General features: G+C 37.0%; 1 protein-coding gene across 1 annotated transcript in view; it reads left to right on the top strand.

Annotated features, from left to right (window-relative positions):
- Positions 1-22,494, top strand: part of LOC149235898 (DNA polymerase delta small subunit-like) — a 100,479-nt gene extending 77,985 nt beyond the window's left edge. The window contains exons 3-14 of the mRNA XM_089372276.1: positions 13,269-13,375; positions 13,515-13,641; positions 13,860-13,973; positions 19,922-20,037; positions 20,140-20,223; positions 20,372-20,440; positions 20,682-20,753; positions 20,919-21,010; positions 21,118-21,245; positions 21,458-21,559; positions 21,655-21,722; positions 22,036-22,494. Of these exons, the coding sequence (XP_089228402.1) occupies positions 13,269-13,375; positions 13,515-13,641; positions 13,860-13,973; positions 19,922-20,037; positions 20,140-20,223; positions 20,372-20,440; positions 20,682-20,753; positions 20,919-21,010; positions 21,118-21,245; positions 21,458-21,559; positions 21,655-21,722; positions 22,036-22,095 (1,139 nt within the window). The 3' untranslated portion in view covers positions 22,096-22,494. The remainder of the gene's footprint in view (positions 1-13,268; positions 13,376-13,514; positions 13,642-13,859; positions 13,974-19,921; positions 20,038-20,139; positions 20,224-20,371; positions 20,441-20,681; positions 20,754-20,918; positions 21,011-21,117; positions 21,246-21,457; positions 21,560-21,654; positions 21,723-22,035) is intronic.
- Positions 22,495-22,886: the final 392 nt, after the last annotated feature.

Genomic DNA, 22,886 nt, shown 5'->3' with positions numbered 1-22,886 from the left:
ATCAACTCCATGTTTGATTTTGTAAAGCCATTTAGAAGTGACCACAAACTTGTCCTTGGGTCTAGGAACCACATCCCAGACATCATTCTTCATGATGGATTCGTACTCTTCATTCATCGCATCCTTCCATACTTGGTGTTTCACGACTTCTTCGAACTTAGAAGGCTTAGATTGAACAATAGTACTCATAGCAGCAAGGTACCATTCATACCTGTTTGATTTCTTACTTTCACGAAATGTCCCTCTTGGAGCAATATGTTTTTCAACATCTTCGAGTGTCTTTGAGCCACAAAGGTCTTTTTCTTGAGGAAGAGGGATCACCAGGAGGTGGATCAATGGTATCCATCGGACCTTCAACATCGGGCATAGGCTCATCAGATGGAGGTTCATCTTCCTTTCCTGTAGCATCATCATTCTCTTTTTCTTGGAATGGGGAGATCTCTGGCTTTCCCAAGAGCAGTGTTTTCATCAAATGTAACATCATGGCTTACTTCCACATTGCGTTGACCAGGCACATAGATTCTATATGCCTTTGAATTTTCACTGTAGCCCACAAATGTTCTTTTCTTTCCGCATGCTCCCAACTTGTTTCTCTTCTCTTTAGGCACATGAAAGTACACGGGACAACCAAATATTCTAAAATGAGAAACATCAAGTTTCTTACAAATGAAAACTTCTTTGGGTGTCTTGAAATTCAATGCTTGATGTGGACACCTATTTTGAATATATACGACAGTGTTTGTAGCTTCTCCCAATAAGAACTTTGGTAGACCTATATCATGAAGCATGGCACAAGTGGCTTCCATGATCATTGTTGGCCCTCATTTTTGATCAAATTTTGCTTATTAAAATACACCTAATTTCCATCATTTTCAACCATATACCATCCATATAGACTTTATTTTGACCAATTTATGCATATTCAGGTATATAAATTATGTTTTTCAATTTTTAGATATTTTTACAGAAATTGGGTTTTAAGTGCATTTTTGGACATGATTAAAAATTACCGTAATTTTTAGTCATACTTGCAGGACACCTGGGCACGAGCTGAGCACATTTTTGGAAAGCTTGGGAACTAAGAATAGACGTGTACCTATTGGTTCAGTCAAACCGAGCTAAAACATGCCCGGTCAACTCTGGTCAAACATGACTTGCTGTCTAGAAAATCCCTAGGAAATAGGCCAAAATTAATGATTTTTGGGATTTTTCCAAATTTTGTGTAACTGAATGGGTGGATTCGACTAGGATAAATGGGATTAGGATAGATAATGTTGTTGGAGACTTTTTAGTCAAGTTTGTTTATTATTTCTCTATTTATGCCAAGACTATTGAAGGCTTAAGAAGTAGAATTTATGTAATCTGATTTTGAGACTCTTTGAAGATTGAAAGTTAATTGATGAACCTGTTTCATTTCAATTTGCTGTTCATGCTTGGTTGATTTATTGAAGTTGCTGTAGCTGAGATTTCTTCAAGTGTGCAAGGCAAGGGTGGAGGCCCCCCACACCAAGCTAAGTGCACTTCTTGGTTAAATTTTCATAGTTTTCATAAATTAGTTCTTGTTTCAAATGTATTTAGATGTTGTAATGATTGCTAAATGAATATTAGTTTAATTCTAATCTACATATGAAGGGACTCACAGGAATTTAAGTTAAATTCCCCTTCTATTTGATCTTGAACTAAAATTGAATTTCATTCTCATTTTCTCATTTGAAGTTATTTCTGCATTTCTAGTTTGAAGCAATGGTGATTATGATAGAGTAGAATTGTGAAGAAGGACAACCCGGTCCTCCTTAGTTAGGAGTCTCTTCTTTTACATCTTCTGCATCATAAACCATTGTTAATTAGTTCTTTTAGATTTCTCTTCATGGAAATAGTATTGTAGGGAAGGACAACTAGGTTCTCCTAAGTTAGGAGCCTCATCCCACATATTATTTAAGTAAATTAGAAATTACTTAATTAGAGTTTATATTTGTAATATGCGTTTCTTTTAATTGTTCTATTTCATATTCTAAATTTTACTACCATTGGAATCCATAGACTTTGGACATGCTTCTAAGCTTACAAGCTCGGATTGATAACTAAATACTTGTGTTAATTTACCTAGTAAATTGACCCAACAATCATTCAATTCTTTCTTTTTAACAACTCCATTTTTCTTAGGAGTGTATGTAACGGCGGTTTCCCTCTTAATGCCAACTTCTCTACAAAAGTCGTTGAATTCATTTGATTCGTATTCGGTTCCATTGTCGGTCCTCAATATTTTGCTCTTCTTCCCCGTTTGATTCTCCACCAAGGTTTTGAAAGCACGAAACCATTTGAATACTTCATCCTTCTTCTTCAAGAAATAGATCCATGTTTTGCCAGTGAAGTCATCCGCAAAGATAGCATAATATAAGTATCCTCCTAATGATGTTACGGGAAACGTACTAGATAGGTCAGAATGGACCAGTTGAAGAATATTGAAAGTTTGACTTTCGCTTGAAGGGGATGGTCCCCTTGTAAGTTTCCCAATTGCACAACCTTGACAAACACCTTCATGATTCATGTTGAAATCTGGTATATGCGTGACCATCTTCCTTACCCAAGGTAAGAATTTGTAGTGAAGGTGGGCAAATCTTCGGTGCCATAATTCAAATTGAAGAGAAGTGTCACAAGACATGGCTCCCAAAGGACTTCCTCCAACTTGATAAAGATCATCAACCCTAAATCCAAGTGTAAATGCATCTTTAGGGTTTCTTTGCCAAAGACGTACCTTTCCATCAATGAATGCTACCTTGAAGCCTTTATCTTCCATCACAGAAATAGATACTAGGTTCTTCAAATCAGGCACATACAATACTTCTTGTAGATGAATGGTTTGACCTTGATTCAAGTGAAGAGTGACAATACCAATTCCTTTCACGAGATAGGTGGCATTATCTCCAAGTATGATTTGCAAGTTAGTCTTCTTTTCAACCAAATTCTAAAGGGTCTCTTTGTACCTAGTGAAGTGCCTTGATGCTCCATTATCAATCAACCAATGATCCAATGTATCCAGATGAGAGGCAGTAGGTAAAGCGGAAATAAGATAGAATTCATTTTGTTTTTCTACAACATTAGTTTCCTCATACCTGTAATTTCTTGATCTTTTGGGAGGACGACCATTTCAATATCGAGCAACAGGAGCATTCCTCTTTCCTTTATTGTTGAACTTCTTGTTCCTTTGATTGCCATTGCCTTTGTAGTTGTTGTTGTCATCATCCCTTGGAGTATCCTTCTTGTGAGGACACTCTCTAGCATAGTGGCCAAACCTGTTGCAATTGTAACATCTTCCTTTTCTTCCATCTTTGAATCCCGACTTAAATCCTTGACCTTGTTTGTTTCCTTGGATTAGTATTGTTCTGCCTCTTAGCATGAGTGAAGAAAGCAGTAGGATCATTTCCATTTGAGGGCTCATCTCTCTCCATCATGCTTGTTTCTTCTTGAGTGCATCTAGCTAATAATTCATCAAAACCCGGAATCCTGTCATTATTGAGGATGGTGGTGTTAAACACATCCCATGCTCTTGTAAGACCTCCAAGTGCAATGAGAGCGAGTTCCCTGTCAACAAAAACTTCTCCAATAGATAGAAGATCATTCTTGATTTCGGTAATCCTCATGAAGTAGGATTGATGGACTCTCCTCTATCCATCTTGATGTCTTTCAACTTGTTTTTGAGAAAGAGATTTGATTTGCATTGTTTACTTTGAACATCCCAACCAGCTTATCATACATCTCCTTAGATATTTCCAAATCAGAAATATAGGCAACCAAATGCTTTTGAATGGAGTCTACAATAATTTTCTTAGCTTTGACCTCACCTTTCTTGTACTCTGTTTTTGCAGCAGTAGGTGCATTTGAAGGAGGCTCCACCACTTTTCCCTTTACCATAGCATCATTCTCTTCCAAAGTCAAATCCAAGGTCATCTTCCATGCATGATAGTCGGATTTTTCCTTGAGCTTGTCCTCGGATTTGAAGTATGATGTAGTCGTCATTGAAGCTAGACCAATATTCTTGTCCAACAACTTTCCTTAGTGATTGCTTTTCTCACTCTTGCTTGGGCTTTGTCTTCACCTAGGCTCTGATACCATGTTAATTTTAGTTAACAATGGTATGTTCTATGCTTAACACAATTTACTTAAAATGTTCCTTAGCAACCCAATAACAATTTCCAATTTCAATAACAATCACAATAATCTCATTGACAGTAAAAGCAGATAGAAAATAAAACAAAATGCAGAAGACAAGCCAAGACAAGAGGACATCAAATTTGGCGGACACCAGGGAAAAACCTCAAAGTGGGTAAAACCCTATGATCAATTCTTCCTATTATTATATCAAAAGTTCAACAGAGAGAGAGTACAAAAGTCAAATTGACTTGCCCAATTCAAAGTCAAAACAACCCTGTATATTTTTGCAATCAACTGTAGTCAAACTTCAACCCTAACCAGGAAGTCAATGTGGGTCAAAACAACATCAAATCATCCTCAAAGGAACTCAGCCTTCCTTAGTCAAACTCAGCTTGATCATGAGGTCAAAGTCAGCCCAAAATAGCTTGGTCAAACTCGGTCAAAGGAGAGAGAAAACTACTGTAATTTTTCTGCGGTCAAACAAAAGTCAACCCTGAAGTCAATGTTGGTCAAATTATCCAGAATTCCTCGATTTTTATGCCTAGAAATGTGGCCTAAAAAGATCAAACTTTAGACCCAAAAAATGCAGTCAAACTTGGTCAACAAGCCCTCGGTCAATGTTGGTCAAACCTATCACAGAACTCTAAAATTTTGTTCTGCAATTCAGCCCAGAAAACTCATCCTCCTTGCCACACGTGTGAGAGAGAGAAGTTGCCCAATGTTGTACGAACCAATCAGATGAAGAGAGAGAAGAATGAGTGAGTGATGATGATGCTAAACTTAGTCACCGGGTTCGGCGAACTTGAATGAATAAATTTGAAATTCGCCGAACTTCAACCAAATTCGAATTTATTCGTTCAAGTTCGTCGAACAAAATGGCGAACTCGAATAAAATGCAGAACACGAACAAAATGTTGAACTTTAATAAAAAATGCCATTAAATTCATTTGTATTCGTTTAGGTTCGTCTTTTTCTCTGTTTAAAAAAAATGAATTTTATGCAGGCCTTTTTGTTGTTTAAAAATTAAAAAAAATTTAGGTTTCGTTGTTTTCGGGCCCATGGGTTTGGTTTTGTTCCAACTTGCGGCCTGCGGGTTCTGTGTTTTGTTTTATAAACAAAATCGTGACCGTAAAACACAGTGACCATAAACGTGAAAATAGAACCGCGACCAGTCCACAACATATACAGCTCTTCGTGGGTTTTCAAAGGGTTTTCGACGAGTTTTTGAGTCTTGATGCCGACATACACAACGTATAGGTGACTAGTGCAACACGCTGACATACATAGCTCGGCCTCCTCCATAGTGGCACACTACACGCATACACAGTGCAGATACACAATGCAGACTATAGCTCGACACTGCACGCATACAATTTATCAGTGTTTGTTTTTTGTTGTTTATAAACAGCTCTAGCCTCTGCCTTCTCCTGCACCGTGCACGCATACAAGCTGAGACTCTATTGGACAGGCACAACAAATGGCATTCCTGAGGCAGCGTAAGGGTTTTGAAGGATTAATCTTTGTGGCCAAGTTCCAACCTCAGAAGGCAGCAACTCACACTTGGAGATAATTTAGAGTTCTGTTGAGGGTTGCAGTTCTGACAGAGCAGTGAGCCACCTTCAAGCAGCCTCAGCAAGCCTTCAAGCAGCCTCCAACAAGCCGCACTGTCTAGACTCCAGCCTCTAGGTAAGTCAAAAATTAAAATACACATTTTTTTATTATCAGTTCAATACAATTTACTAGTTTTTATCAGTTAAATACAATTTATCAGTGAAATACAATTTATCAGTAAGTCACAAATTACAATTTACTAGTTTTTTTAATATAGTGTCTAGACTCTCATGCTTCAGCCTGAGAGATCCAGACTCTTTAAATTTATTTTATAAATTATAGTTTCAAACTTTCATAATTTTATTCTGCAAAAAAAAATATAAAACTAATTAAAATGTAAATTAAAAAAAATTGTAGACATTTCAGGGTTCAAGCCTTCACCTCAGTCTTCAACAATCAGAAGTTCAAAACCTTCAAATTTCAATGGCACCCCCAAAATCAACTGCTGTAGCATGGAATTTTGTCAAAAAAGAGGGGAAAAATCTTTTGTGTCAGCTGTGTGGACATCAATTCACTGGCTCTTTAACTAGAGCAGTGGATCACCTTCTCAGTATTAGCAATGGAAGTGGAGGTGGTGTTGAAGGCTGCACTAAGATCTCTGATGAACAAAAAACCACAGTGGAGAAAGACTATTTCACTTCAAAGATGGAAAAGGAGAAAAGGGAAAATAAGAGGCTGCGAATTGAGAGGGAGATTGCCATGTCTTCCTCCAACACCATTAATTCAATCTCAACCATTGGTGGATCAAGTTCTACTCAAGTAAAAACAGGTGGAACCAAAACATTAAATCAATTATGGAAACCTGTTGAGAAACAAGAAGTTGATGATGCTGTTGCATAATTCTTTTATGCACGTGCAATTCCCTTTAACGTGGCAAGGAGTCCATATTTTAAAAATGTAATTAAAAAGGCCATTGATTTTGGGAAGGGCTATGTTCCTCCCGGATCTAAAGCTTTAAGGACAACTTTGCTAAAGAAAACAAAAAGATAGTGTGACAAGAAAGTTGGTTCGGATTAAAGAGTCTTGGAAGCTTACAGGATGCACAATTTTGAGTGATGGTTGGTTAGATTTGTGTCAATGCCCATTGATCAATGTGCTTGTTTATAGTCCTCAAGGGGTACTTTTCTTGAAGGCAGTAAATGCAATGGATCGAGTGAAGACATCATAATTTATTTTTGGAATTTTGGATGAAGCGATTCAAGAGGTCGAGGAGGAAAATATGGTCCATGTTATTACAAATAATGCATCAAATTGTGTTGGTGCAGGGAAGCTGATTATGGAAAAGTATAATCACATTTATTGGGCCCCTTGTGCAGCGCACTGCTTGGATTTAATGTTGCATGACTTAGCCAAATTTTCTTGAATCAATGAGACAATCCGAAGAGCCAAAACAATTGCAAACTGCATCATCAACCATTGTCTCACTTTGAGCATATATAGGAAGAATGCATCAAAAGAGTTGTTGAGGCCTTGTGATACAAGGTTTGCCACTTTTTATATTACTCTGAAAATAGTTGTTGAGGAAAAGCGAGCCTAAGAGTTGTTTTTTGCAACACTGAGTGGGAGAGATCTACCCTTTCAAAAGAAACTAAGGGGAAAAATGTTGAACAAATAGTGCTCAATAATGGCTTTTGGGAAAATGCAAACAAGGTTTTAAAAATATGTGGCCCAATTGTTAATGTTGTTAGGTCCCTATACTACTAGTGTAACCCCTTATTGTTATTAGTACAACCCTCTTATTATATTGTTGTGCCCATGTAGTCCCCATATTGTTATTATTGTGCCCCATAGAAGCCCACTATTGTTATTATTATGCCCTTACATTATTATTGTTATGTCGGCTCTGATTATATTATGACCCCTTAAACTCCTATATATAGAAAGGAGGTCTTGTCATTTGTATCATCTAAGAATTGTCCATTTGTGTAATGGAAAGGAGGTTGCCCCTCGAAGAGGCAATTTCTAAGGCGTTGATCTATCTTTTCTATCTTTTTGTGAGCTGGTTTCATAACATTTGGTATCAGAGCTTTGGATTCTAGGGTTTCGCTGCTCAAAACAGGACATCGTGGCATTTTTGCTATAACAGAAACATCAAAAGAAGAGGATATACACCAGGAACCCACCCTAGAGAAAGAAGAAATGAATCCGACCATATCTTGTAATGCATCAGAAAAAATTACCACTCCTCAAACTATCAAGATAGAAGGACATATCAAGAAGAAAAAGGTAATAGTGTTGATTGATTTGGGCAGTACCCATAATTTTATTCATTGTAAGATAGCCAAGGAATTGAATTGCTTCCTATATCCAACACCAGAGTGTCAAGTGATGGTTGCAAGTGGAGGAACCATAAATTGCTCTGGAAAGTGTCATAATATCAAGCTATCCATGGGAGAATATGTATTGAATAGCCCAATGATTTTCATTCCAATGGGTAGTGCTGATGTTTTAGTAGGAGTCCAATGGCTACAATCTTTGGGTATAGCTTTTAATTTTCAAGAACTTTTCTTGAAATTTTTTTGGGAAGGAAAGGAAGTTGAATTGAGGGGTATCGAAGGGAAACTATGAAAGATAATCAACTCTAACTGCATGACAAAGCTTCTAAATAAAGAACATCGGGGCGAAATTGCACAATTATGTCCACTAGAGGATCCCACATCGAAATCATGTATTTCTCCAGATCTCCAAAACGTTTTGGACGATCATTCCAAGGTATTTGAGACTCCCAAAGGCCTCCCACCTATTCGTGATTATGATCATGCTATTCATTTGATTCCAGGAAGTGTTCCTCCAAACATCAAGCCTTACAGATATCCATATGTCCAAAGGAGTGGGAACTCATTCAGAAATCGCAGAAGATCCCAATTCAAACAGTATCGCGAGAACTTGACAAGGAAGGAAAAATCATATTGGAACCTGAAGCAGTCACAGAACCGAGAAATCGACAACTACGAAATAGATCAATTTCAGAGTATCTCATCAAGTGGAAGAACTTACCCGCTGAAGATTTCACATGGGAGGACAAGAAGTTATACAGAAGCATCAAAAACTACTCAAGCGTTGAGGACAACACTTTTTGAAGGAGAGGGGCATGTTAGGTCCCTATACTATTAGTGTAACCCCCTATTGTTATTAGTACAACCCCCTTATTATATTGTTGTGCCCATGTAGTCCCCATATTGTTATTATTGTGCCCCATAGAAGCCCACTATTGTTATTATTATGCCCTTACATTATTATTGTTATGTCGGCTCTAATTATATTATGACCCCTTAGACTCCTATATATAGAAATGAGGTCTTGTCATTTGTATCATCTAAGAATTGTTCATTTGTGTAATGTAAAGGAGGTTGCTCCCTCGAAGAGGCTTATTTCTAAGGCGTTGATCTATCTTTTCTATCTTTTTGTGAGCTGGTTTCATAACAAATGTGCTCCTCATGGTTGATAGTGACAAACCTTGTATGGGTTTTGTTTATGAAAGCATTGATCGTTGCAAAGAGACCATTGCAAGTGCTTTTAATAATGTTGAAGCTGATTACCAGGAGATATGGGATTTAATTGATCAAAGATGGAAGATGATGCATAGTCCATTACATGCAGCAACATGCTATTTGGACCCTAGATTGTTTGGGTTACCAAGACACAGGAATGAAGAAGTCATGAATGGACTTATCCAAGCTATTGATAAGCTAAATCTAGATCCGGAAATTGCAGGTTTGGTCAGAATTCAGTTGAGGGCATACAGGTTAGAAGAAGGGTTATTTGGAACACAATCAACAAAGTATGATAGGAGCAGAAGTGATCTAGCAGTATGGTGGGAATTTTATGGTTCAGGGGCACTAGAATTGCAAAATTTTGCAATTTGTATCTTAAGCGAGGGATCAAGTGCATCAACATGTGAAAGGAATTGGAGTTCCTTTGACCACATTCATTCCAAGAAAAGAAATAGCTTGTTATCTGGAATATTAGAAGATATTGTTTATGTTTGTAGTAACTTGCAGTTGGCTTTGAAAAATGTGGCTAAAGAGTCATCCAATTCCTCTACTCCGTGGATCGATCCTGTTCCAAATGCATCAATGGATGAAGCTGATTTGTACATTGATAGTGACATTGACAGGGAATTGAGTGATGAATCTGATGCTGAAGCATCTAGCGGATTCATAGCTCCTACTGCTCTTGATGATATAGAACTTTTTGATATAACAAGTGGGCCACAGGAACATCAAGAATAAAACTTGTGTTCCTGTTTTAGATTTCTAGTTTACTTTTTGCATGAACAATTTTCTAAAACTGCCAAGCTACTTTAAACTTTCGAGTTTATATATTTTGAATATTTTTTTATCAGATTGTTTTTCAATATATGAAATTTGATATGGCCCATGGTTTTGTTGAATTTGATATGGGTGCGAATGTCTATGACGAATTTCTCACCTTGTTTACTATGTTACATGTATGGAAGTTGGTTCTTTATTGGCACTCACTGTCTTGGTTTATAAAATTATGTGGAAATGATTTAAATGTTTGAGCAATAATCTTATGTGTTTGCAATGTGCATTATGGACTTTGAATTTGACTTTAAATTGTTTTTTTTATATATATATACATCTTTTTTTTTCAAATTTCTATATGTCGAATTTTATGTTGAACTTTATCAGCAAAATTTTAGGTGCCGAACTTTATTCAAATTTCAAGGTCGCCGAACTTGAACTCGAACACGAACACAAACTTGGTGACTTAGATGCCAAATGAGGTGTGAGTTCTGTTGTATTTATACAATTGGTTGTGGGTGAAGAGACACATCCATTGGGTTTCTTGAGCCTACATGATGACGTGGCTGACCTGAACAATTTGCATATCTGTGGGCATAAATTCAAAATCACACTTTTGCTTGTCTGAATGAGATGATCTTTATATCAATCTTGGTCCTCTCAAAAAGAGGAATCTAATGCAATCATCATCTCCATCAAATGAGCTGTCCCAAGGTGGAATTTGGCCCTAGTTGCCAATTTTAACATCTGTCCACTGGGTTTGCTCAAGCAACCATATCCGTCATGAGTTTCTTCCCCTTAGCTTCTGATGTTAGGAGAGATAGGTCACTTTGCACTAGAGTTCCTTCCCTGATTGTACAACTAGGGTGTTACATCCCTAAGTACTCTTAAGATGATATCATCAGGTTTTGCGTCGTTTCCTTTACAGTAAATAGAGATAGAGACGCCTCTTCTAACCCATTGACATCTTTTTATTTCCTCTTTTATTTCTGATATTGAGCTAGGCCCTAGTACTTCCTAGTGCTTTTTTAAAATTCTGTTTTGCCTAGCTCCTGCATTTCTCTCTTTTATGTGTATCTCCTTTTTTTCCACAAACACATTTCAGTATCTAGGAGTGTTTTAGACACTCCCATAGTCTTCCAGCCATTGATTGCACTCTATAACCTCCCTTTGACCTTTTCCTTGGTCATGTGTGGACATTAATAAAATTATCTTATTGTGATTTAAGTTCTTCCAAAGAGGTTGAATTCAAGATATATGTATCCAAAATATATCATGTTTTCTTGAACTTTATAGTAAAAAATAACAAAATAAAAAGTAGTTTTTTCTCTTTCACAAATGGTTGCTGCCAGCTGTTGAGTTGTGACTTTTTTTCCCCTCTTCTTTCTATTTTCATTTGAAGTTTAGTCCAGAATCATAGTTATTTATGTTTCTAAAACATTGATGCTTCTAGTAAAGACAAGCAAATGGCTACTTTTCTGTACAAGAATTCATTACAATGAAGCGAGTACGTCTAACAAGCTCACAACAACTATCCTTCAGCTAAGCAGCCATTGTTGGCGGTATCTATTCTGCCAAAGTTGCTGAGGACTTGCACCTTTCCCTAACTGCAATAAATGGCCCTCTTACACAAGCAAGGTGGTCCATGAGGAGCAAAGATTTCTCTGGGGGAATTTGAACCTTGATGGTGGGAAAAAGTAACAGCCCACTTTGTCAACAAAGCAAGCTCCCTTTAACAGAATTGTAATTTTGGCTCCACGATGATGCGATCTTGGGTTGCAAATCTTGTTGATGTCTTTGGCTTGGGTCGGAATGGTCTCGGAACAAGAGACATGGAGAAAATACATGAAGTAGAAAAATGGAGGAATTAGCACTGCAGGGAACCTATTTAACTTGTATTGACTATGCGAATTGATTTAATAAAACATATAGAATTAAATAACTATCCAACTAATTATCCAGGCATGAGTTACCTCCCATTAAGGTATTTGAGTAAATATTTAAGAGTTATTATGACCATAGCCTCTTTGGATTTTATTAATATTGTAGCTCATCAATTTCAGAACTTATGAAATTTGATATTTCAGATTTCTAAACTTCAAGAATAAAGTGATGCAAATCTGTTGCTGGCATGGCTGAATTTGCTGAAAAATGGCTTCGGTAGTTTATTGTGCGGTGGGCAGTTAAGACTCGAGTGGTAGTAGGTCAAGATGATAATTGATGTTTATAGTTGTCAATTGGGTTACATGTTCCACACATGTTATGTCAAGAATGGGATGAAATGAAATGGCCTTTCGGTGCATTTAGATTCCGTTTATAATATTGTACTTAGACTGGTGAGTTTAGGTCTGTTAATATTTTGTTTTCGTGTGATGTTTAGGGAGGAGAAATGAAATTCAATAGGCCTTTATCAGTAAATGTCATTTCAGCAGTGTTCTCAAGCATTTAGTCTGAATTTATATGGGTGTTAGGCATTAGGAAGGGCCTTATTAAGCTTGGCTTCCTGCATGATATATATAAATGAATCAAGTCTGTCTATAATTCTCTTCTTGTTGGATGGACAACTCTGATAGAGTGTTCTTTTGCTGGATGTAATATATGCATACATAATTGGGCCGATTTGACTTTGTAGGGATGTTCAATGGTTTAGGACATATATTACAACTGGAAAAACCATAATCTGTCAATTTTAATGTTTAGAGAAGAATAATGAAACACAATCAATGTTCCTTCCAGCAGGATGTTTACCTAAAGTACTTGTATTTATCTGTAATGTTAGCATCCTGTTTCTGACAAATTTGACAATGTGGCGTTTGATGGAAGTATTTACCAATATCTTTATAAACAAAATCTAGGCCTATTCATTCTTACAAAACATATCATACTAAATGGTGAGCATTTGAAAGAGAAAGTGACAGTGATTGTGATTTTCTTCATCCAAAAATTGGACTCCTGAAATTATGATTTCAATCTTCCTATTATTTCGGTATATTGATAAAAGCATTGTAATTGAAAATGACCATATTTGAGATTCTGGCCATTCTTCTTGTTTTGGCTCACTGTGCAAAAGCATGAAGGGTTTTCCACTCAAGCAAAAGGCATTGACCATAGTGCATACTCACAAATTTTGGAAACTTGATGCTTTTCTAGGGGAAAGGTAGAGGTCAAGTTACATATAATTGGAATATTTTGTCAAATCTGACATTTGCATTTGTATGTCTTTCTGCTATTATGCAGTGTGTACTATTTTAGGACTTGAAGATGGTAAAGAATGTATTATAGTCGGAACTGTGTACAAACAAATGCAACTCAAGCCTTCAATTCTGGATGAATACTCAAAGGAGGTCAGGCATTAAAAATGATATGAGAGTATTATCTTCTTTGACTAGCATCTAATCACGCCTTTTCTTTTAAGGGTCTTCTAATTATAATGTTTAAAGATTTTGTGCTTTTACTCCAACATTGCCAACTTTTTTATTGCAGAGAACTGTTACCCCCATAGCACAGCCACAAAATTTCATCCACCCAGATGATTATCTGATTTTGGAAGATGATAGTGGAAGAGTTAAATTGGCAGGAAATGTGCTTTCTCCATCTATGTATGTCACAGGTAGGTCACTTTAATCTAGATCCATTTTTAATTTTTATTTTATTAAACACGCATTATCATATTAAATTAGAAAACAATATGATTACATAAGAATGATCATGATCAGATTTGTAGGTCTAAGATTTTCTAGTGGACCCACTTTCCAAAAGCAAAACAATATTGTTATTTGTTGTATCGTTGCTGATATTCATCCCAAATTAACATTAAGTGTGGTACAGGTGTTGTTGCTGCTCTCCATGGTAAAGAAGGCAGTGATGGTGACTTCTATGTACAAAGCGTTCTGGAAGCTGACTTACCACCACAGCGCCCTCTTCATTCTGGTTACAATTTGAGTATTAACTTGAACTATTCTGAAAGCATTGTCCTTTATCAATGAATTATTCTTCCAAATGATTTTAGTTGCTGAAATATGGGATCTTGATGAATTTTTTTAAATATTGGAAAGGAAAGGAGCCTTATATCATTCTATGGCAATGTATGGCTATCTGTAGAGTCCTGTCTGAACCAATATCAATCAGAGCTACAGCCCCTTCATGTACAACTTTTATGATCAATGTCTCTTAACTCTAAATGGATTTCAGCTATAAAACTCTTGTGGACTTGAACAGTAAACATCTCTAGCACATTTAAGACCACCAATTTTATTAATGGTCACCCATATGATGGCAGCACAACCAGTATCACAATAAAACAAAGAAAGCAAGTAAATTTATTAATGTCTAACTGATGACCACAAAAGTAGGTCAATGGGATTGAAGAAGAGTACAGTCAGTGTGACTACAATGTGGGAATGCAAGTGCATCTCCTAAAAAAAGGCTAAAAATAACATATAGAGAGAGAAATCAGTGGTAGTGTTGCTGCGACACATATATGAGACTGGTATAATACAAATACCCAAGTCACAATAGTCTGTGGCACGATACAAAATAATAATGGCCTGCTAAAAAGGAATGAGTGAGTGAGATGGTGAGGTTTGGCAATGGACCTAGAGATGTCAGGGGTAACTGAGTGTAATGACTGATGGCTAGGGAGGTGATCTGGGTACAGGTTTGCTGTCGAGTCCCATGTGTGAGAAGAAAACCATCCAAACTGAAGCACTTGTTCAGATTCCCAATTATCCGGGTCTTGTTCCTTTTTGTTAAAGCTCACGCTTTGATACTGTGAAAATTCCTCAATTGCAATTACTGGATATTATTCTCCTAACTGTTAGCAGTTTAATTGTTTACGACAATTAACGAATAATTCACAATTGCAATCTTCATCATAAAATGCACTGAAGAAAATAAAAACTAGGAACTGAGAAATAGATGGACATACGCATAAACAACACCAATATTTTTTGACTAACGTCTCCGGAAAACCCCCGAAGGGAAAACCGGTGCAGCAGATGAGGGTTTATTTCAATGTTGCACTAATCGTTATCGGGATAATTTTGGCGTGGGGAAATATCGGAAAAAATCGTAAAATCGGGAAAAAATCGGTAATAATCGGGAAAAAATCGTAACATACAAAAATATTCATTTTTTTTCAATTTTTTTAATATCTAAACCATCTACAACATAAAATAAATACATTGACACATAAATATGATAAAAGAACTAATATATAAGATGTTTAATATCATTTTTAGTGCTACATCACACATCACAGTGAATCATGTCTTGAATAGTAAGTTCTGACTCCTGAGTCCCAACTCAGCCTCAAAATATCAACGAAAAATATAATAATGTATCTCATGAGTCATAATGTCATATACAATGAAATGAACAAAATAACTAAAGTCTAATACTATTGATTTCTTTTGCTCCTCTTGCGAGAAAATGCAATAGCTTTCCCTTTCCCTCTAGGTGTAGATGCTGGTGCTGGTGGAGTTGGCAGTGGACTCTGCTGTGCTCTAGAAGCTGAAGAACTAGGAGTAGGAGCTATAGGAGGTAGACCATGTCCTCTACTGGTGGCAGGGGTAGCCCAGGCAGGTGGTGTCACCTCCTCCTCCTGTTGCTCCTCCTCCTCCTCCTCCTTCTCCTCCCTCTCCACTACATCCTGCACTAATCAATCATCAACAGACTCCATGAGAGGCCTCTCGGCCTCAACCCTCCATGCAGCAGTGGTGTCAATCCCATCCAATGAGATGGCCTCCATATCAGGTGTCCTCTCAAGTTGCCTCACCCACAATCAAAGATTGTAGTGGACATAGACCATGTCATTAAGTCGCTAGGACTCCAACCTGTACAAAGATTATGAAATAATAATTATAAAAAAAATATTGTTTAATGAATTCAAAAAATTATTTGGAAATTTGCAATATTTTAAATTTTTAAGTGTTAACCTGTTGCGCTTCTTGTTGTGTATTTTTTCAAATACACTCCAGTTGCGCTCACATCCTGAGGAGCTACATGTTTCGCTGAGGATTCGAATGGCAAGCTTTTGCAGAAGGGGTACCCTGGCACCATACATTCTCCACCATGCATCTACAACAAAATTACAAATAAAATTTTAAATAAACATAAGAAAAAAATGGAATTGGAAGAGACAATTAAATTTGAAACAAACTAAAAAATTCTTAGCATTTTAATCGTCCTATCAGTCATAGCCATGTCAAAGCCAAATGTGCCACCTGCCATCCTATATGTCTCAATTTCTTTAGAGATTTCTGTACATTCTGCTGGAGATCACACCATCCTCTGGACACAGGTTAAGAATCCATCCATGATCTCAGCATCAAATACGAACCCACATGCGTAAGAAAATGCGGGGTTCAGGTAGATCCCTGCAATATGAATGGGACAATGGGGTGTGTTGTTCCATCGTTCATCAATCACTCCCCATAGGAGGAGTTGTTTCTGAAACCCCTCATCTCCCTTATCATCATAGTAGGCCCGAATGGATTCTTTTGCCCTACCCATGGCCTCATACAAATAGCCCATTGCGGGCTTCTCACCATCAACTAATCGAAGAACCTTTACCAAAGGTTCAGTAACGATGCACATCTCCTGCACTCCCGCCCAGAAGTTTTCTTGGTATGAAACTAGTCTGCATATGGCCTCTCCCTCTGGTTTGCGGCTCATTGTCAAAGCACGCCATTCCTCTGAAAGAAACATTCTCTTCACATCCCACATAGAATTCAAAAGGGATTGAAGAGATATGACACTGGTGGCAAACTGTGTAATGGCGGGGCGCACCAACTCTTTGTTGTTGGTGAATTTTCTCATCAAGCTAAGCAAAAATATATGATTATATATAAATTTTGCAATGCTTTTGGATGACTCAACAATATCTTTGACAAAGGAAATTTTCCCTATGTTCTCCAACATCAATTCAATACAATGTGCAGCACAAGGTGTCCAAAATAAAGTAGGATGCGTGTCCATAAGCATCCTGCCAGCAGCAACATAATTTGCAACATTGTTCGTTATGACTTGGACAACATTTTCTGCTCCCACCTCCAAAATAAACGCATCCAACAAATCACATAAAGTTCTTGCATCTTTGATTTGTGTAGATGCATCAACAGATTTGATAAGCATAGTCTCCTTGGGTCAACTAACCAAGAAGTTTATAAGGATTCTCCCCTTTTGGTCAGTCCAACCATCTGACATCACAGTGCATCCTATTTGTTCCCATGATTCCCTAAAATCCTTCAATGTTTTGGTGCAGTCAGGCTTTTCATTTTGAAGAATCTGGCCTCTAATGTCATGATAAGAAGGGATTTTGTACCCTGGGCCAACAGTTGCAATAGCATCAACAACAGGTTGGAAAAATGGATTATTCCTTACAATGCTGAAAGGAATATCACTCCAAAGGAGAAATTTGGCCAGCAACTTGTCAGCTTGTTCTTTCTCAGTTTTTTTAAGCATTGAAGTGATAGATGGCTGTGAACTAGGTGTGGTTCGAGGAACAAAAAATGATGAGGCACCTACCGGGTTGGTTGATGCTGTAGTAGAACCACTGCCACTTCCTTGTTAAGCTTGAGCTGACTTTTTTAGTTGCCTCTTCATTTCTGCTTTGGCCTCTCTAGTGTGGTCTAAATTTTCCAATGATCTCATGTCTCTTCGGATGATTTCAGGATTTGGGAACATCAAATTTAGGGATTTGTGCAAGGTGATACTTCAATCTGTACACCCCCCCGGACATATGGTGCCCACACAACTTGCAAGACAAGTTTATTCTATCATTCCCTCCATCAGGTTCACCAAATTCCCACAGAGGGTCCAATTTCCTTGGCATGTTTGACTTTGAACTTTGAAGTTGAAAACTTGAATGGTGTTTCGGTGAACCTATGGCAAAATAAGGATTACAATTTACAAGTTACAAACTTACAATTTACATTGTACAAAAACTAAAAAAAAATTACATACAATTTAAGAAACCCCATTCCAAACCCAACCAAAAAAACTAAAAAAAAATTACATTGGACAAATGTCAAAAACCCCATTCCAAACCCAACCAAAAACATAGAAAAAAAAATGGGTTATCCAGATTCCAAACCCAACCAAAAACATAGAAAAAAACCAAAACAAAGTTACAAAATAGTGAAAACACAAAACGTTGGTGCCCATACCGGTTTTATGGAGAAAATTCGTCTCCTCCTTAGCTCACACTTCGTTTTTCTCCTCCAGTTAGTGGATTTAGCTCCAAAATTACCAAGAGCTCACTCCAAGACTCCAAACCCCCGTCGCGCGCCTGTCTGCTGTCCAAATGAAAAATAAAATCGTGTTTTTCTAGTTATAATTCACGCTGCCGACATAGCCAAGATTTTTATGAAAAAATCGCGATTTTTTGAAAAAATTGCGATTTTTTCATAAAAATCGGCAAAAAAAAAATCATCTTTATCGTGCGATAATATCGTTTTAAAAAAAAAATCGCGATAAAATGATTTTATCGCGATATTTTCACGATTAGTGCAACACTGGTTTATTTTATTATTTTGTAGCAAAAATGGAGAGTACAATAATCTAGATGCCTCACTGATAATCCTCTGGCAAATATCTGGCAAAATATTTGGGAGAGAATTTTCTCCCTTTGCAAATCAACTGGCCTCCCTTTGGCTTGCTCACACTGCCTTATGGAAACGCGTACTGCTGGCTGGAAACTAATTCACATTGCCTGCTAGCTGGCTCCTGGTGAGCCGTCTTGCATTCCATTGCCTTTGGAAAAATTTGCTCTGCCTTCTGGATGACTTTCTCGGCCTCCGGCAATTGAAACGATCTCTCTCCGACAACTCGCATTGGGATTTTGGCTGCTTGTACTGGCTGCTCGGCCTCTCTGCAGAATGATTTCGGCCTCCCTTTTCTTGCCTCTCCGACACTGGAAAACTGCTAGGAAACTCTCCAGAATTCTCCTCTGCTGCTCCCTCAATCACTGATGCTCTCCTTCTCTGGCTCGAACTACTCGAACTCACTTCCTTGCTGAATCACGGCAACTAGATAGCTCAATCTGCCAAGGAAATACACTCCCCTCTTATGTCTCTCTCCATCTCATCGACTTGCTCTTATAATATCTCTCTGGAGCACCAATGGCCATGATTAGATCCTCATCAACGGCTAAGATCATTTTAGACTTGATCGGTGTCATTTTCTGGAAGTCCCTAGAGCATAATTTTATCTCCTTAATTAATTCACTTTAATTAACCACTTTTCCTAAGTTAGACTTAGGAAATATTTAAATGATGACTAATTAATTTAATTAAGGTGTTTCGCAAGCTTATCTCGTGAAACCTTTTTGTGTTTTGGAGATCTCGTGTTCTTTAGCCTCTTAGACACAAATTGAGACTAGAACACATGTCCAATGCTACCAAATCAATAAAAAACTAACAGATACCATAACTTGCCCTTCAAATTTTGTACTAAGGGTTTGTTGATGCCTAGCACACATGTGCTCTTACAGCCATTTTTAATATAAGAGTTAAACATTTAGATGACATATATTCCTCTAGTGAATGTGATCAACTCCTATGTATGTCATGCAAAATTGCCGTTCCAGCATAAAGTCCAGAAGCCAAAGTTTCAAGGAATATCTCTGGCTGCATCAAATCCAACATCATTTCAACCAGCATCATTCTATTCATTCCAACTCTCGTCTTCATTATGGTTTCCATCCGGCTGGATGTTAATATTTGAGAGAGCATCTGTCATCAATAACTGCAACACTTTTATCATCGTTGAGACATGATAGCCCAAATTATATTTTTTGATTTCTCTTTTTGTTCTGCATGAGTAGAAAATGATCTCTTATTATTGAATCTTGATATTCAATTCATAAAAATTGTTTGTTTCTTCTGCAGAAGAAAATAAATATGTTGTCCTTGTATCTGGGCTCTTGGTTGGTAGTATGAAGTCTAATCCTCTCCAATTTCAACTTCTTGTTGATTATGTGACAGGCCACTCAGGGGATGAGCAGGTTTGTGGTTTTTTCTCTTCAGACATCATGAAGCAGTTTTTCTTACTTGGCACAACTTGCATTGTTTGTATGAATAAAGTTATAATGTTTCTCTTGTGGCAGGAGCAAAGTATGGCTGCTCAAATTGTCCGTGTCATTATTGCTGGAGATTCAGTTGATATGCAGCAGAGCCTTCTGGCAGCTCAGGTAATAAACTTATAATTAATGAGTTGAATGTTTGATATGTTTTCTGAATTATATTTATATCATGTCCTTGTTGACTCTTTATATAATTGATGAGTTTGGCGTTTGTCCTTTCTTCTTTTCTTTTCTAAATAGTATGTATTGTTTTCAGTCCCTTGGATTAAAGGATCAAGGTAGACTTGCAGAGCCCATCAAGGAACTGGACCTTGCTTTGACACAGGTGCTTACCTACATTCTTTTGCTTGCTAGTTTATATATTTTTTTAATGACAACTTGAACTATGAATTTTCCTTTCTCAATATGCACTTACCTGATACAATACGGTGGAAAATGAGTAAATACTGTTTTGGGCTAACTTATCTTCTTTAACATCTCAAATTTCCCACTTTCCAGTTTAAAATTTGTTTTCCATGTATGGCTTTTTGTGGTATTGTAAATGGACCTTTGACTCTTCTATGTAGCTTGCAGCAGCTATGCCTGTTGATATAATGCCAGGGCCAAATGATCCAGCAAATTTCTCTTTGCCACAGCAGGTGCTTATGCTCCCTTTTTACCAAAGTGAAAGATTGGTTCTAATGTAGATTACCATTCTTAAAAACCTTGTAAAGTTGGCATGTAATTGTTCTCGAAATTCAGTTTATTGCTTAGATGGAGAATTGATATATATATTTTGTTTACTGATGTGATTCATTGACCAGCCTTTGCATAAATGTCTGTTCTCTGGAGCATCAGCATACAATACATTTGTTTGTGCCACAAATCCTCATCAGTTTGATATTGATGGAGTTTGGTAAGAGGATGAATAAAAGCTACTTGCTAGGCATTGATTTGGTTATTGAATTTTATTCAAAATCTCTTTCCTAGCTTGAGTCATTGAGTTGGCGATATCATTTGCAGCTTTCTTGGCACTTCTGGCCAGAATATAGATGACCTGGCAAAATATTCTGATGCTAAGGAAAATCTGGATTACATGGAAAGGACACTAAAATGGAGACATTTGGCACCTACTGCTCCAGACACTCTTGGTAAAGATTAACCTACATCAGAGATGAACTTAGCTGTAATACAAATTTTACTTTTAAGGTTTTCAGTTAAGAGGGAGGTAATAGAGGTTTTATTAATGGCAATAAATATTAGCTGTGGAACCTACTGTATGGTGGGGACCTGTACTTGTTCTGTAAAATACCTGTTTATATTCTGATTGAACTGCATAAAGATCCATGGTGTAACTTTGCAGGATGTTATCCATTTACAGACAGAGACCCTTTTGTCATCGAGGATTGTCCACATGTTTATTTCTGTGGGAATCAGAAAAAGTATGCATCCCGTTTAATTCAAGGTGGTATTCTTTTCCCAAGGGTTATTCCTTATTCTCTTCCCCATTCTAGCTAATCAGCTCTATAATGCTTGATTTATTCTACTGATCGTGCACAGGCTACGAGGGTCAGGTGGTAAGGCTTGTCTGTATTCCCAGTTTTCGTGAGACAGGATCTGCTGTTGTGGTAAGTGGCACCTTAGAATGCAAATGTGTGTTTTGTCATGTTGGTCCTTTTATTGTTTTTCTACATCAGTTCATGAATGATCCTAATTTTGAAATATAGGGGTTCTGATTTAGTTGCCTTGCACAAACAAGCATATCATGTAGTTCTGTTTTTGTTTTTGCTGCATAAGTTCAGAGTTATAGAGAGCATTATGCATGCTTTACTGAACTAAAATTTGGTAGGTTACTATAATGTTCCTCTAATCAAATTCCCGCAGAAAATTCTTAGAGATTAAAATATTTGAATTCCCAAACAAATATGTTTTTCTATGCAGGTGAATATCAGGAATCTTGAATGCCATCTTTTGACACTTTCCACGTCATCTTTGGTTTGATGAGTAGTTATGAGCAAACAAAGCTAGGAAAAGATTTATATGAGACGGCTAAGGAACCTCAAAAATTTTGCAGTAACATTTTTGAGCTATTCACGATAAATGTTAATGCTGATATTTAATTGGGTTAACACCAATACTGATGTTAGTTTTCATTCTCTTGCAATGCTTTAGCTTTCTGGGTTGCAAGTTTATTGGGTTCAAACCATTTACATCGTTTCAGAGTGGAGTTTTCTGCTCCAATTAGGGTCTCTCCACGATAGCTCCGGTTTTGTTTTCGTGTCTTACTGTTATTTCAGACACTTGACTTTATTGCATTGACAGAAGTGAGTTGCAGTAAACGATGTAGCATGATTGGATGTACAATGTAAGGGAATGCTAATAAAATTAAAATGAAAGAAAAGTTGAGAGCTGTAATGTGAAAGTGAAAAAAAATACCGCAATAATAAAAAAATAATATAAAAAAGTCCACCAACTTAAAAGATAATAATAAAGTAAATCAATTTAGATCTATTTTAACCTAATTTTGACTAGAAATTTACACATTTCTTTTTGATTCTTCCTGAGTTTTTTGATTCTTTCTGATCTTTGATCTTTAATAGATCCAGAGTTAAGATGCAACCATGTTGATAAACTTAAATAACTAAATTTTAGAAAACTAAAGTAATAGTAATGCATCAACGTGTGACCATTATACTCAGCTGCCTCACTTAGAGTTCTGGGTGTGCATAGTAGAAAAATCTAATTAGTTATGTCACTTATCTGGTAACAATTTTGTTCCCATTAATTCATAT

Source organism: Pinus tabuliformis, chromosome 8, assembly GCF_031772625.1.
Source record: "Pinus tabuliformis cultivar Carrire ecotype Pingquan chromosome 8, CPIR1, whole genome shotgun sequence".
In the NCBI taxonomy this organism is placed as follows: Eukaryota; Viridiplantae; Streptophyta; class Pinopsida; order Pinales; family Pinaceae; genus Pinus; species Pinus tabuliformis.
Note: the sequence above shows the minus strand (reverse complement) of the source record. Positions and strands in the feature narration are given on the sequence as shown.